The following is a 13,148-nucleotide window of genomic DNA, read 5'->3' as shown; positions in this document are numbered from 1 at the left end:
GCTTAGCAACAGGTCATTTTTCTAGTGCATATGGGAGTCTGAAGGCTGCTAAATGAAAACAAGCCGTTCTATCAAAGATGCAAGACCAAAACCAGTGCACAGGAGAGGACTTGCAAACAAAAAGGAGACATGTTCCATAATGGTGACTAATAGCTGAACAGCCTGCTGGTGAAACTGACAGCATTGCCCTCTTGACGTTTCAGCACAGCCTAGCAGAGACAATGTGAATTTAAATCCTGAGATTGGATGATTGACACTGAAAAAATGATCTCAAGTTCAAAAGAGTACACTGTGCTACTGTCATCATGGCTTATTTGGATAGCTGGTGCTCTGAAGAGGAAGGAGACCTTTGTTCCTATCTCTATATGGCAGTTACTATGTCACAGCCCTGATCCAGCAAGGGAAAGGAATACTTCTGATTGAAGGATGGTGCCTATGCCTGACAAGAGGGCAGAGAGCTGAACACAGTTCTCAATGACCAGAGAATAAAGCATGATTCACAACAGGACTATCTAGGCGTCATGTTGAGTAGAACTCTCACATATTGTGACCATCTTACAAATAAAGCGACTAAGGTCAAAATGCACAACAACCTGCTCAGAAAACTGGCCGGAATGAGATGGGGTGCCAACGCCCAAACTTTACGCACTTCAGCCTTGGCACTCTTATCCAGCGGCGGATATTCCACTCCAGTATGGGCTCGCTCATCTCACACAAAGATGATCGATGTACAACTTAATTCCACCGTGCATATTATTTCAACTACTCTTCTACCATGGTTACCGGTTCTCTGCAATATTGCTCCATTTAATGTTCACAGAGAGGAAAGCATAGCCAAGCTAGTGATGAAATTGCGTGATATGCAACATCTACCGTTAATTAAACACTTGTTTAATCCACCACACGGTCACCTGTTGTGGATAAGTTTACGGGGAGAGGGATTTACAGTGAAGGACACATGGCGAGCTTCATGGTCTGCAGAGAAAGTGACAAATAATTATCTTGACTTGGACCCCACTCAATGTGATTTACCACAAAGGCAATGGAGCCTTCTGTACTGGTTTCATACCGGACATGGAATTTGTGCTGCAGCAGAATTTCAGTGATGTTTTAGAGAGAGTCCACTATGTCAATGTGGCCAGCCACAAACCATGACACATACTGTTGAGGACTTCAAAATGTCAACTTTCTGAAGGTCTTTGTGCCTTGAACATTGTTGATAAGAATGCTGTGGCTTGGCTTGACTGATTGCATATGCCAAATAAATAAATGCCTGACCAGGTAAACCAATCTTCAGTAGGACAAGAGAAACCAGTACAGCACAAAACCTGAAAGACATCCCTCACTCCATGTGCACCTTAGGGCATTAATCACAACGGCACCACGGCCCAGTGCTCTACAGTGAGGTAACAGGAGGAAGCTTGGTACAAGGCTGGGGTTAGAAAGGTCTTGCAATTGAGAAAGGGTAAAGATAAGACACCCTTGCTTTCTCTGCCACCAATGGGGGTTGATCCATCACCCTCAAAATTTACATTGTCAGTGCTCACCACAAGCTTGTCTTCCCAAACACTTTCCAGAGATCCCAGCCCCCAGAGCACCAGACCGCTATTAAATTCAAGCTCTGCTTTCAGTAATGCTCCAGTTGATAAGATCTTAGCAAAGCAACACTGCAGGGCACAAAAGAGCATTCAATGGCACGTATTATCAGTTGAAGCAAGGGTTACAAAGAAACCTAAAGCCTGTGCGCACTTCAGAGCAGTGAAGGATTTGCATAGAGTAGAGAATTCGGCCACAATCAGCAGCAGAGCTAGGCAAGATTGTTTGCGAACATGTTCACAATCTGAACTGTGACTTAATTCTAGCCACATTCATTCTTTTTTGGTCGTTTTGCCATGAACATTCAGGTCTTTTCGATTTGCTTAAATGTCTGGGGAGCAGCTTCTATTCCTGAAAACATCAGTTTAAGCATGCAAACGAACATTCCCTCTCACAACACTCCCACAGCCACCCCTATATGTGCTGGCTGCTTGGGAGTAAGGATGTCAGAGACAAGACTAAAAAAAGGGGGAAAGCCAGTAATTTAAAAGCATTGGAACATTAAATAAAACCAAGGGATCATTCAGCAAAAGCAGCCGCGGGAATGATTAGGTAAAGAATCGTGAACATGTCCATCTCCAAAAACACGGAACTAGGTGTCTGCAGTATGGCCAGGCAATGGATCGACACCCAGGGACAACATGCTATAAAACTGCCACTACTGAAAGCAGATGGCCAGAGAGATAGATCTGCTGGTATCTGGGAGCCATCAGAACGCTATCAAAAGGCAACTGACAGGGAGAGCCATCAGACCCACCACAAGCTAAAAAGAAACAAAGTTGGCAAAGCAGCACTGCAAGTGAGGGAAAAGGGGGAAGGAAGCAGAGGTTACTTGGTAGAAGTCTGCTAGACAGAAAATATAAAAGCCAATAAATCTGGCCTTCTCCTTTAGTCATGAAGAATCCCAACTATTTTAAAATCTGGGGTATATACATACTTAGCCAAATATGATAATTATTCTATGCAAGAGAGGACAGGAAAAGATCTTAAATGTCCCGAAATTGACTAAGCCAGCCTAGTTCCTAAGCCTCTCTGTAAACTGTCCGCCACCCTGTCCCTGAAAAATTCCCCACTTCAAGGAGCTCTTCAGACAAGGTTCCTGTTTACAGGTGTAGGTCAGCCAATCCAGGGAGCAAACGCATTGAGACTCTGTGACCAACCAAACTGCTCAAATAGCAGATACACACAGGAGCAAAGACACAAATAGTTCACAAAAACCTCAACGTTGTTTGCAAAACCTACAGGCTAAACAGTTATGAACGTGACACTGATAAAATCGTGAGCTGTTTGTGGACAGGTCATGAACAGAAGAGGGTCACCAAAAACAGTTTTGCCAGCTCTGCTAAATAAGGTAAGCCACAGGAATCAAGCCATGCTAACTGCTGATGCTTAAGAGTGCGCTATGATGCACAGGAAGTTCAAAGGCCAGCAAGTCTTAGGGGAGCTTGGAACCAATTGCAGCAGACTGCTGGGATTTCCACTGTACCAGGCCAGCTTATTCAGTTCCTCCTCTCCAGTCTCCAGGAGATGAGGAGCATGGTACCTCCCTAAAGAGGAAGCAGTGTCAGCAAACAACATGCCCTCTCCACTCCTCCTAGACACTCATAGCTGTTGCTCATGAAAGCTTATGCTCAAATAAATGTTAGTCTCTAAGGTGCCACAAGTACTCCTTTTCTTCATCTGAAATTGAGGTTTTATAAGTTTCCTGGTGCCCTAAACCATAGGTGGACCTCTTGGAAAGTGAAATGACATACTGCAGTAATATACAGATGGTGCACAATCCCTGGGAGAGAGCTTGTGCTTCCAGCCATGACAAATATGTAGAATAGCTCTATAGTAGCTGTGAATTGCCACAAAGAGGCATCTAGGTGTGCCTTCAAGTCCTGAGCTCTTGCCCCTAGGCCAGCAGGGGTTGCGGCACAGCCCTTCCCAGCCATCACATCTATTTGACAAACTGAGAAACAGTACTGACAGGCTCCATAGTGAGCCCCAGTCAGTCTTCCTTAGCCAGAAGGGTGGCGGTCACAACTCACAGCCTGGAATGTGGAGGGAGTAAAGCTGAGGAGAGTGGGTGAACCCAAGGGGGGAGGGATAGCTCAGTGGTTTGAACATTGGCCTGCTAAACCCAAGGTTGTGAGTTCAATCCTTGAGGGGGCCATTTAGGGATCTTGGGCAAAAATTGGGGATTGGTCCTGCTTTGAGCAGGGGGTTGGACTAGATGACCTCCTGAGGTCCCTTCCAACTCTGATATTCTGTGACTCTATGATAGGCCCTAAAATGGGCAAGGGTTCCTTATGGGGCACCAGGCAGTGCTCTTTGAATATTGCACTTAGTTTTGTAACATCCACCTGGGACCCAAGCCAATGTTTACAATGCTTAGACAACAGAGCAGCCTAGGGATGGGGAAGGGCAAGGAAACATGCCTTTGTGGGTTCTCTGTACACATGCAGTCCCCCAGCAGAACATCTTGAGAAGAGAAGCTGCATTAAACAGTATGGAAAGACAACATGGAGGGAAGCTGCTCTGTTAATGGGAGGAGAACAGTGCTGTTCTGCATCGTGGTCAAGAGCTACCAACATGTTTTCAGTTCTTGCCACCTACAGAGTCTCCAAGAATTCAGTTCTGTCTAGGGTCCAAAGAGCTTACTGAATGAGAACAAGTGTTGGGAAAGTTTGTTAGCCCTGCCTCCATCAGTACCATCACTTATCACCATCTGATAACCCTAACATGATGGCAGCACTAGCTCAAGGCACATCAGTCTCTGGTGCCAGTTCATAAACTCCCCTTTATCTAAAAAGTATTGTAGAAAAGCAAAATTTGGTGCCATGTGGTGAAATAAAAGCTAGTAATCTGACTCCCTCAGAATGCTCCTTTTATACAGTGGAAGCTGCCCAGAGTGGCCACGTATGTTGGCAAATGCCACCACTTTACTTAGGCCTGGCCATGCAGTCTTGTCATAATGCCACTCGCTACAGCCTACGGATCAGAAAAGTCACATCTCCAATGCAGTTAATAAAACAAAGTAACCTACTTCATGCTAAGCAAAATCATATTCAGACATCCCCATCCGAAACCACAACCACACTTACTGAAACTGGTTCTCTCAGCACCCTAATCCAGCCAGCCTTCCTTTGCCATTTCATTTGATCATTTAGCCATTTCAAAACACGGGCAAATAAGGCATCACAGTACCCAGCAATGTAAACCCAGCAAGCAGCACTACATATCCCTCATCCCATCATCAAACTAAATGGTTGTCAATACAGCAAGAAACAGTACGTTTAAAGACCTACAAGCTACAAAACTGAAATTATGGATTTGAAGTAGGCAGCTTGGAAACAAGCTTCAAGAGTCCTCTTGATCTGCTTTCTAAGGATTTCAGATACTGCTGGAACACTCTTCTTCTCTCCTCCTTATTCAGTTCCGGAATTCCACATGGTTAAACTGGAATCATGAGCATCACGGATGCACCAAACACCGCCAAACTTAAAAGCAGAATAGACACATTCACCTGACACACTGTTACAAATACTCTAGGCCCCAAACCAAGAGTCGGAAAAGTAAAACATTAAGGATCAGACAAAGCCCACAAAAGGAAGTTCTGAGTTAGTGGGGCTGTAGCAGCCCCATTGTTTCCAGGTATCACAGCACAATTTAGCAAAGGGTCCCAGACCTGAGAGATGTTACGGACCCTGGGAGGGTTTTGAAAGGTCAGCCCAGCATGCACAGTGCTGCACAGCTTCCAATACAGGACCCAGTACGGCAACGCCTCGGACAAGCAATCTTGATGGGTGCTGCGGCAGCCATAACACAGAACCTACCTGCTTTTGTGGCTTTAGGTCCCAGCCCGAGCACTCTCAATGCAGCTGTGCATCCAACGTCTCCCTTCTCCAGCAATAGGGAAACAAGCACAGACATGCTTTCGACATCAAAACAAGGTCTCGGCAAACTCTCCACCACGCTGTTTTGGTATGGCGTTGTTGTGTCATCGCCATAGGCTTACTGACATTTGATTTTTACATCACTACGGTGTTGGTAGACATGGCTGTGTATGTCATAAGATTATGATGGGAAATAATGACCATTATGGTGTGCAGCAGAGAAATGGCTTGTCGAGATCAAGAGCTCTACCCTCGGGAGTCAACCAGCAAGTTAACGTGACTCTGCTATCTCCACATGAGATGGACCTAGTCCACCTTAAGGACAAACTAACTGTGCCTTAGGGTGCTATCATAATATAAATACTTACTCCTACTAACGCAGTCCAAATTGGAATCCCTACCATGGTTGGCAATTTCCTGGGGAAAAAACAGTTTAGGACAGGGCAGGTTAAACTGGGAAACTTGGAAAAATAATTGCATCAGTGTCCAGCAAGTTCAGCAAGCATAGAACGAATCTTTTCAAACTTTGGCTACATCCAGTCAAAACTGAGGAATAGGCTTGGTCTATCCGCAACAGAATGCTGTATGGCCAAATGGACCTGGACTGGAAGTTTGCAACTCTACATGCTTCTGATTGCTTAATGCATCAAGCCTACAGTTCTGCATTAATGGTGTTTACATGTAATCAAATGTTTGACTCCTGTTTACACAATACTGAACACTGAAATATGAGTCATAACATGCGTAACTTCGAGAAAATGCCAAATCAAAATATATAGACATTTCAATATTCAGTACATATTAGTACTAATCCTAATGCATTTTACTTTTTGTTTGTACAATTTTAAATCTGCAAATCTACTATCTTATGCAACCACAATCTAAATATATAACTAAAACTAAGTGCAACATGGTGTGCACTAACGAAACAGTTTTTAAAATAGAAAATGCCTTAAACTGGGATTAACTAGTTTTTCCCCAGGTGATAAAAACACCTCTGGTAAATACCATGCCGTACTTAGCCCCTACAATCAAAGCTGGCAGAAGGCCTCTATGAAGCTCTTTTTATAAACAGTCACATCTCCTGATTTCAGTCCTCATTGGTGAAAGCAGCACCTTCCCAAATGAGAAACCATGCCCATGATTTGATTTTGGTTAGGTTCCTCACTCGCCTTCTCACAATCTCCTACACTGCCTTGTATACAATGTGTCCTGCACAGAACTCCTGTATTATACCAATTTCACCCTAGATTGTTCTCCCCTCTGGATATCTACACTTGTGTTCACACTTCAGGCAACAGAAAATACTTGTACAGCAGGTGGGCATCAATTTCATCCTGGCTAGCTCATCTACACAAGCCAGGTGATAAGAACCAGATGTAACAATCACCATGCTTGCTAACTACATAACATTACATTAGATTTTCCCCTCTCCTCGTAACATCCCTAGCAGAATGCAGAATCCCATGATTCCCAATACACCCTTTAATTTTGCTCCCAGAAAAATGCTTACTATAGTGATAAACATGTAACAGAAGGCTGGATGGGATTCAAACCAAGTACTCAACACTACTTACTGAACTGCCTCTTGGAGAACACTGTAAAGTGACAACATTCACATTCTGCTTCTAATACCATGGACACAATGTACCACCTCTGCTGTGCTTCCAGCCGTTACTGCCCTACAGAGCTGGATTGGAAAATCAATCCAAAGTCAGCCCATAGGAACCTATGTTATTTCAATGGCTAGATTTAATGGGAAGAATAGTCTGATTTTGGCATTCTGCCTCCAGCACTAGGATTTCCCAATGCCACAGCTGCTGCCTGTCACTAACCCCTATGGTGTAATCAGCCTTCAGAAAACAACCTAATCAAGTGGAAATCCAGGACCCACACTGATGGTAGAAGATACACAGATCCAACCTACATTCACAAAGGCCTTGTTTTCTTCCCTTTAGATAGCTCTTCTTCTCACTGCACACGGATAGCTTCTGGACAAGATGACTGACCTCCTCCCAGAGCTCAATTACTGCTACTCTTTTTCATCCAGCAAAAGTAACAGTTGAGATACAAGGTTCAAGTCCTTCCAGACCTCGGATTTGGAAATCACCACCCTTTCCTACACTTCCAAACACTGAGGGCTAAAGCCTGCATTAGAAGTAGGATTTGTATCAGAATATTAGTCCCTAAGCCAGCCCCAAAGAGTCCTGATTTCTCAATTGGGCCTTTCAGGAGGCTGGCTGGCTTGTGTGAATAAATCTAGGGAGCGTCTACCCTTAAAACACAACAGCAGCACAGAAGCAGTGCTGCACCTGCACTACTGTAGCACTTCAGTGTAGACATCCCTACAGTGACGGGAAGAGTTTTCCCACTATCCTGAAAGGCAGTAGACAGGTTGTCAAGGCTGATTCCCCACTCTGGCACTTTGAGTGCAGAAGGTGGGGGCCCACAAGAATTCTAAAAATTAATACTGGCCACTCCAGGTTTGTATTAAACTCCCAAGGTTACAGCTTCTCTCTGACCTTGTATAGGTTGATGCTGCCACCACCCAAATGCAAAAAAAAAAAAAAAAAAAAAAAAAAAAAAAAAAAACCCTTTTGAGAACCAGAAAGGTGCACTTGGGAATTCCATCCTCAAGCCCTTTCGCCCCCTCTCCGCAGAAGAGCTGAGAAAGAAAAACAAAGGAAATCAGCTTTTGCCACCAGCTAATTAAACAACATGCACAAACCTCTTAGGGACACAAAAATCCAATCCTGTTCTTAAAAAAAGATAAATTTTATTAAAAACAAAAAGAAAGAAAATACCTCTGGAACTTAGGCTTTTTGCTAGATCAAAAAAAAAAAAACTATTACAAAATTAAGCATCAAGAATAGCTCGAGATTCAGCTTAAAGGTTACAAGCAAAACAAAAGCACCTGGGGTTAGCACAGAGGAGTCCACAAGCCAATAAGAAATAAAAAAAAAAATCATGTCTTCCTAGACATTCCCTGATTTACTTACATATCTGGGATTTCAAATAAGCAATCTCTAGGTATGAACTGATGGGTTTTCATAGCTGGCTTAAAGCTTCCTACATCATAGTTCAGCCCTATTCCTGCTCTGTCTCTCCTCTCTCCAGAGAGCAACAGAACCACCAAGGGAAAGTTCTTTCTCCCCTCAATTTTAAAAAATTCTAGCCCTCCCATTGGCTCTTTTGGTCAGGTGCCCAGGCCCTTCTTTTTATCTATGGGCTTTTTTAACCCTTTACAGGTAAAGCAAGTAGAGGACAGCTACCAAGAGGGATTTTATAGCTAACTGGCTAGCTGGTTTCAGAGTAGCAGCCGTGTTAGTCTGTATTCGCAAAAAGAAAAGGAGTACTTGTGGCACCTTAGAGACTAACAAATTTATTAGAGCATAAGCTTTCGTGAGCTACAGCTCACTTCATCGGATGCATCCGATGAAGTGAGCTGTAGCTCACGAAAGCTTATGCTCTAATAAATTTGTTAGTCTCTAAGGTGCCACAAGTACTCCTTTTCTTTTTGGCTAGCTGGGTGTCCACAAAAGGGATTTACCCTCCCTCTCATGTATCACACAGGTCAACAGAAGAATTGTTGCGTTGACCTAGTGCTGTCTAAAACAGGGATTAAGTCGGTTTAACTACATCGCTCAGGGATATGGATTTTTCCCACCTATGAGCAATGTAGCTAGGTCAACCGCACTCTAATGTAGAGCAGGCTCTACAAAGTCGCAATTCTCCGTGATTAATGACCCATGTCACTCCCTCATTCGCTCACATTCCCCTAACTGTTTAGCAAAGCTTCCACACATTTTGACATGAGTGAATCCTTGAAGGGAAATACCTCAGTTTATGGGCTGTCCCGACCCAGACTTTAGAAACAGAGACAATTTTCCATTTCTCCTGAAATTAAGTGATACAGGAAACCAGTCCAGCTATCAAGGATGTTGCAATATTCGTTTACTCAGTTCCAGCAGTCTGTTAGTTATTCAGACATTACTGAAACGAAGGGAACAGTATTGAATTTCAAACTGCATTAGAGACTTAAAAGTGGCAAAGAGTCCTGTGGCACCTTGTACACTAACAGATGTATTGGCGCATGAGCTTTTGTGGGTGAATACCCACTTCGTCGGATGCATGTAGTGGAAATTTCCAGAGGCAGGTATAAATATGCAAGCAAGAATCAGGCTAGGAATAAATATGCAAACAAGAATCAGACTAGGGATACTTAAATTAGAGAGACTTAGTACTTCTCAAGTTGTCATAATTACCCTTACAAAACAGCAAAGAGAGCAGCTACATTACAATATATATTATTGGCTTGCCACTTGTTGACTACACAGACATAACCACTCGTCACATATCTGCCTATTATAAACGTCATCTGAGTGACCTCTAACCCTTCCAACAAGGGAGATTGAGCAAAACAGATCTAGTAAATACATATAAAACACTGGAATCAAAATTAGAGCAGTGCACTTACCCATCTCTACCTTTACTGACAATCTTCACTTCAAAGTAATAAATGCCACAAGCTGCAGGGATGGGGTGTGTAGCCCTGACTGATGCAGCATCTTTGTGATTTTTCCCATGACCTAGGAAAGAGTTGAATGAGTACTTAATGGGTGCAAGGTCCTAGGCCCTTCATTTCAAAATAACACCACATAAATAGAGTAAAGGACTTGCAACAGCAAAATTCATTCTGCATCTACTGAGAAATTAGAAGACAACTCCTCAGTCAGTTAAAAAAAACCACAAACCTGCGCTGCCACCATGTAAATAACCTACAATATGTGCTCCTGCAGCTTTCCCTTTGCCTACCCTCTTAAGGTGCTGAGAAAGAAGCATAATGCTACCCCCGGTTTTGAAATCTAAGCACCCAAAACAAACCAATTGGGCAAGATGAAGATGACATCAGTGTTTATTAGGATGAGGGGAGACGGTATGCTCAGCTCTCTCTGGCTATTCTGGAAAGGCAGACTCCATCACAGTGGGGAGGGAAGAAACATGAAATCATGGGTCTTAAAGCTCTGAACTTGTCTGGTTTCCTATGAACTCAAGTGGTGGAGGTACCCGGCCAGGAGCCCCTTTAGCCACCATTGTAAGGGGGTGGCAAAGACCACAGGAGACCCTACGGAGGCAGAGCCTTACAGAGAAGAAGCCAGGCCCCCAGCTAAATGACACCGCAAAGCGTTATATAAGGCAGGGACGGGGGGGTTGGGCTCAGCGCCGCTTTAGCTCTCCCTCGCCCGGGGAAACCCCAGGGACGGCTCAAGCCCCAAACCGCCCCCACAAATCAGAGGGGCAGATCGGCGTGGTTTGTGGTAGCGACCGAGATTGGGGGTAGACACACGATCCCCGAACCACGGCCCCTCTACCAGGGCCCGGTTCCGCTCCCCCTCAGCAGGGGACCGCCTGGGTAGGGAGAACCCGGCCCCTCTTCCCAGGGAGATGCAGGCTGCGCCCAGGCCCCCGCCCCACGCAGCGCCCCGACTGCCCTAGACCAGCCCAGTGCCGGCTCCCCGCGGCCCCGAGGGTGGCCGGACTCCCGGCGCGGCTGCCGGCACCTTTGTAGTGGACGCGCAGGTTGCCCTGAGAGAGGCCGATGTAGTTGTACTTGTCCTTGGGGCTCCAGGAGCGGGGCAGCGGCGTCTCGGCCTGGTTCACGGCGGGGTAAAGGCGGCGGAGGCGCTGGCTCAGCTCCTGCTCCTCGAGCGGGCACGACAGCCCCCCGTCCAAGCTCCCTGCACCCGGATCCGCCATCTTGGATTCGCTATTGTGTCACCAGACGGGGAGCGAGGCCCAGCTCCCTCCGCCAGCCAATGGGCTGCGGGCCCGGCCACAATAGGGCCGCGGCCCCGACGGGAATCCGAGTCCGCTCCCCGCCCCTGACAAGCCACTTCCCGCACGCGCTGACTACAGCTCCCGAGAGGCACCGCGCCAAAGGCCCCGCCCCCGCATTGTGGCGCATTGCACGCTGGGAAGGCGAGTTCGCTATAGCTGCTGCCCACATTAGCAAGGTGGCGCAAGGTACTACAAGCCCCAGCGCCCCGCCGAAGAGCCAGGCACGGCGCCGTGTCCAGAACTGTGCCCCGCGCATACCGGTGTGCGGACCCCCATAACCTCCGTCCTGGGAAACGCCCTCTCCCAGGGCTAAACCCCTGCCCCGCATACCAACCCTGGTTCCGCAGGGTAACTACCCCCTGCCTTCCCTAGGGGCCCCCTTGCGTCCTCCTCCCCGCCTTGCCTAGGTACCTGCCCTGCACCCTTCCCCCCCCGCGCCTTCCCCAAGGTACCCCTCCGGCATCCTCCCCCCCGTCTCCCGCAGGGTACCCCCCTGCGGCCTGCCCTCCGCCTTCCCCTGGAACCCCCTGCGGCCTGCATTTCCCTCCCTCCCCCGCGGTTTCCCCAAGGTACCCCTCCTGCATCCTCCCCCCGTCTCCCGCAGGGTACCCCCCTGCGAACCCCCTGCGGCCTGCATTTCCTCCCCCCCCCGTTTTCCCCAAGTACTCTCCTACAGCCTGCCTCCCCCAGGGTACCCCCCTGCGGCCTGCCCTCCGCCTTCCCCTGGGAACCCCCTGCGGCCTGCATTTCCCTCCGGTTTCCCCAAGTACTCTCCTACAGCCTGCCTCCCCCAGGGTACCCCCCTGCGGCCTGCCCTCCGCCTTCCCCTGGGAACCCCCTGCGGCCTGCATTTCCCTCCCGTTTCCCCAAGTACTCTCCTACAGCCTGCCTCCCCCAGGGTACCCCCTGCGGCCTGCCCTCCGCCTTCCCCTGGGAACCCCCTGCGGCCTGCATTTCCCTCCGGTTTCCCCAAGTACTCTCCTACAGCCTGCCTCCCCCAGGGTACCCCCCTGCGGCCTGCCCTCCGCCTTCCCCAGGGCGTCCCCCCGCAGGTAGCCGGCTCAGCGGTGCTCGTCGCCTGGCCCAGCCGCCCCCCAAGCTGAGCTCTGCCCCGAGCCCACTCGCTCGGGCTGACGCGCAGCTGTTTGTCAGGCGGCCGCCGGCCAGCTATGGCAGAGGCGGGGTCATGGGCGGCTGGGCCGGGCTTGTCTCCATGGTGACCGTATCAACAATCTCCGCGGCGTGTCTGCGCCCGGCCATGGCCCTGGCCCCGGCCCCGGCCCCGGCCCCTTCGCTTGGGTAAGGTCGTGAGCGGTGGGAGCCGGGGTCAGCGCCGGCTGCCCGGGGAGGGCCCGAGCCTGCGCCGCGGGGAGCCGTGCCCTGGGCCGGAGGGCCCGAGCCTGGCCGGCGGGACGGAGCCCCGGGGCTGCGCGGACCCACGAGCCACCCGCGCACGCGGGGGCCGGAGCAGGACCCGCTCAGTTAACGGAGCCAGCGTTACTCGGGTGCAGTGATTTCCCTACACCCCCGCGAGTTTCCCCCCCCCAGTTTTGTGAGCTAGTTGTATGCCAATGGAGGGAGTGTTTGGAAATGTGAATTGAAATTAATACACCCTTTTTAAAAGCCTATGCAGTGTATGATAAAATACGTATGTCTGAAAAAGTATAATAATTCGAAAAGTATGAACGTAGACTAGCTTCCTCATGCAGCTGTTGTTTTTTTATGACCGTGTCAGTGCATTCATTTCGGTGATGTTGGCCAACCTAATCATTTCAAATTATGATTTGGAAGCAAAGTCTAAATGAGCTCTCCCTGACAGCAGGTGATGAGCTG

General features: G+C 48.1%; 2 protein-coding genes across 5 annotated transcripts in view; one reads left to right on the top strand and one right to left on the bottom strand.

Annotated features, from left to right (window-relative positions):
- RANBP10 (RAN binding protein 10) overlaps nucleotides 1-11,748 on the bottom strand; it is a 170,115-nt gene extending 158,367 nt beyond the window's left edge. Inside the window, exons 1-2 of one of the 3 annotated variants that reach the window (XM_038368100.2) lie at nucleotides 11,039-11,748; nucleotides 9,955-10,066 (exon numbers count right to left, since the gene is read on the bottom strand). In XM_038368100.2, coding sequence (XP_038224028.1) covers nucleotides 9,955-10,066; nucleotides 11,039-11,234 — 308 coding nt within the window. In that variant the 5' untranslated portion in view covers nucleotides 11,235-11,748. Of the gene's footprint in view, nucleotides 1-9,954; nucleotides 10,067-11,038 lie in introns of those variants that run through there. The other 2 variants (XM_038368101.2, XM_038368103.2) reach the window with 2 other exon arrangements.
- Nucleotides 11,749-11,975: 227 nt separating this feature from the next.
- The window catches only part of TSNAXIP1 (translin associated factor X interacting protein 1), a 71,680-nt gene continuing 70,507 nt past the window's right edge, over nucleotides 11,976-13,148 (top strand). For both annotated transcript variants that reach the window (XM_038368091.2, XM_038368093.2), the window contains exon 1: nucleotides 11,976-12,614. In XM_038368091.2, coding sequence (XP_038224019.2) covers nucleotides 12,502-12,614 — 113 coding nt within the window. In that variant the 5' untranslated portion in view covers nucleotides 11,976-12,501. The remainder of the gene's footprint in view (nucleotides 12,615-13,148) is intronic.

This window comes from Dermochelys coriacea, chromosome 12 (genome assembly GCF_009764565.3).
Source record: "Dermochelys coriacea isolate rDerCor1 chromosome 12, rDerCor1.pri.v4, whole genome shotgun sequence".
Classification (NCBI taxonomy): domain Eukaryota; kingdom Metazoa; phylum Chordata; order Testudines; family Dermochelyidae; genus Dermochelys; species Dermochelys coriacea.
Note: the sequence above shows the minus strand (reverse complement) of the source record. Positions and strands in the feature narration are given on the sequence as shown.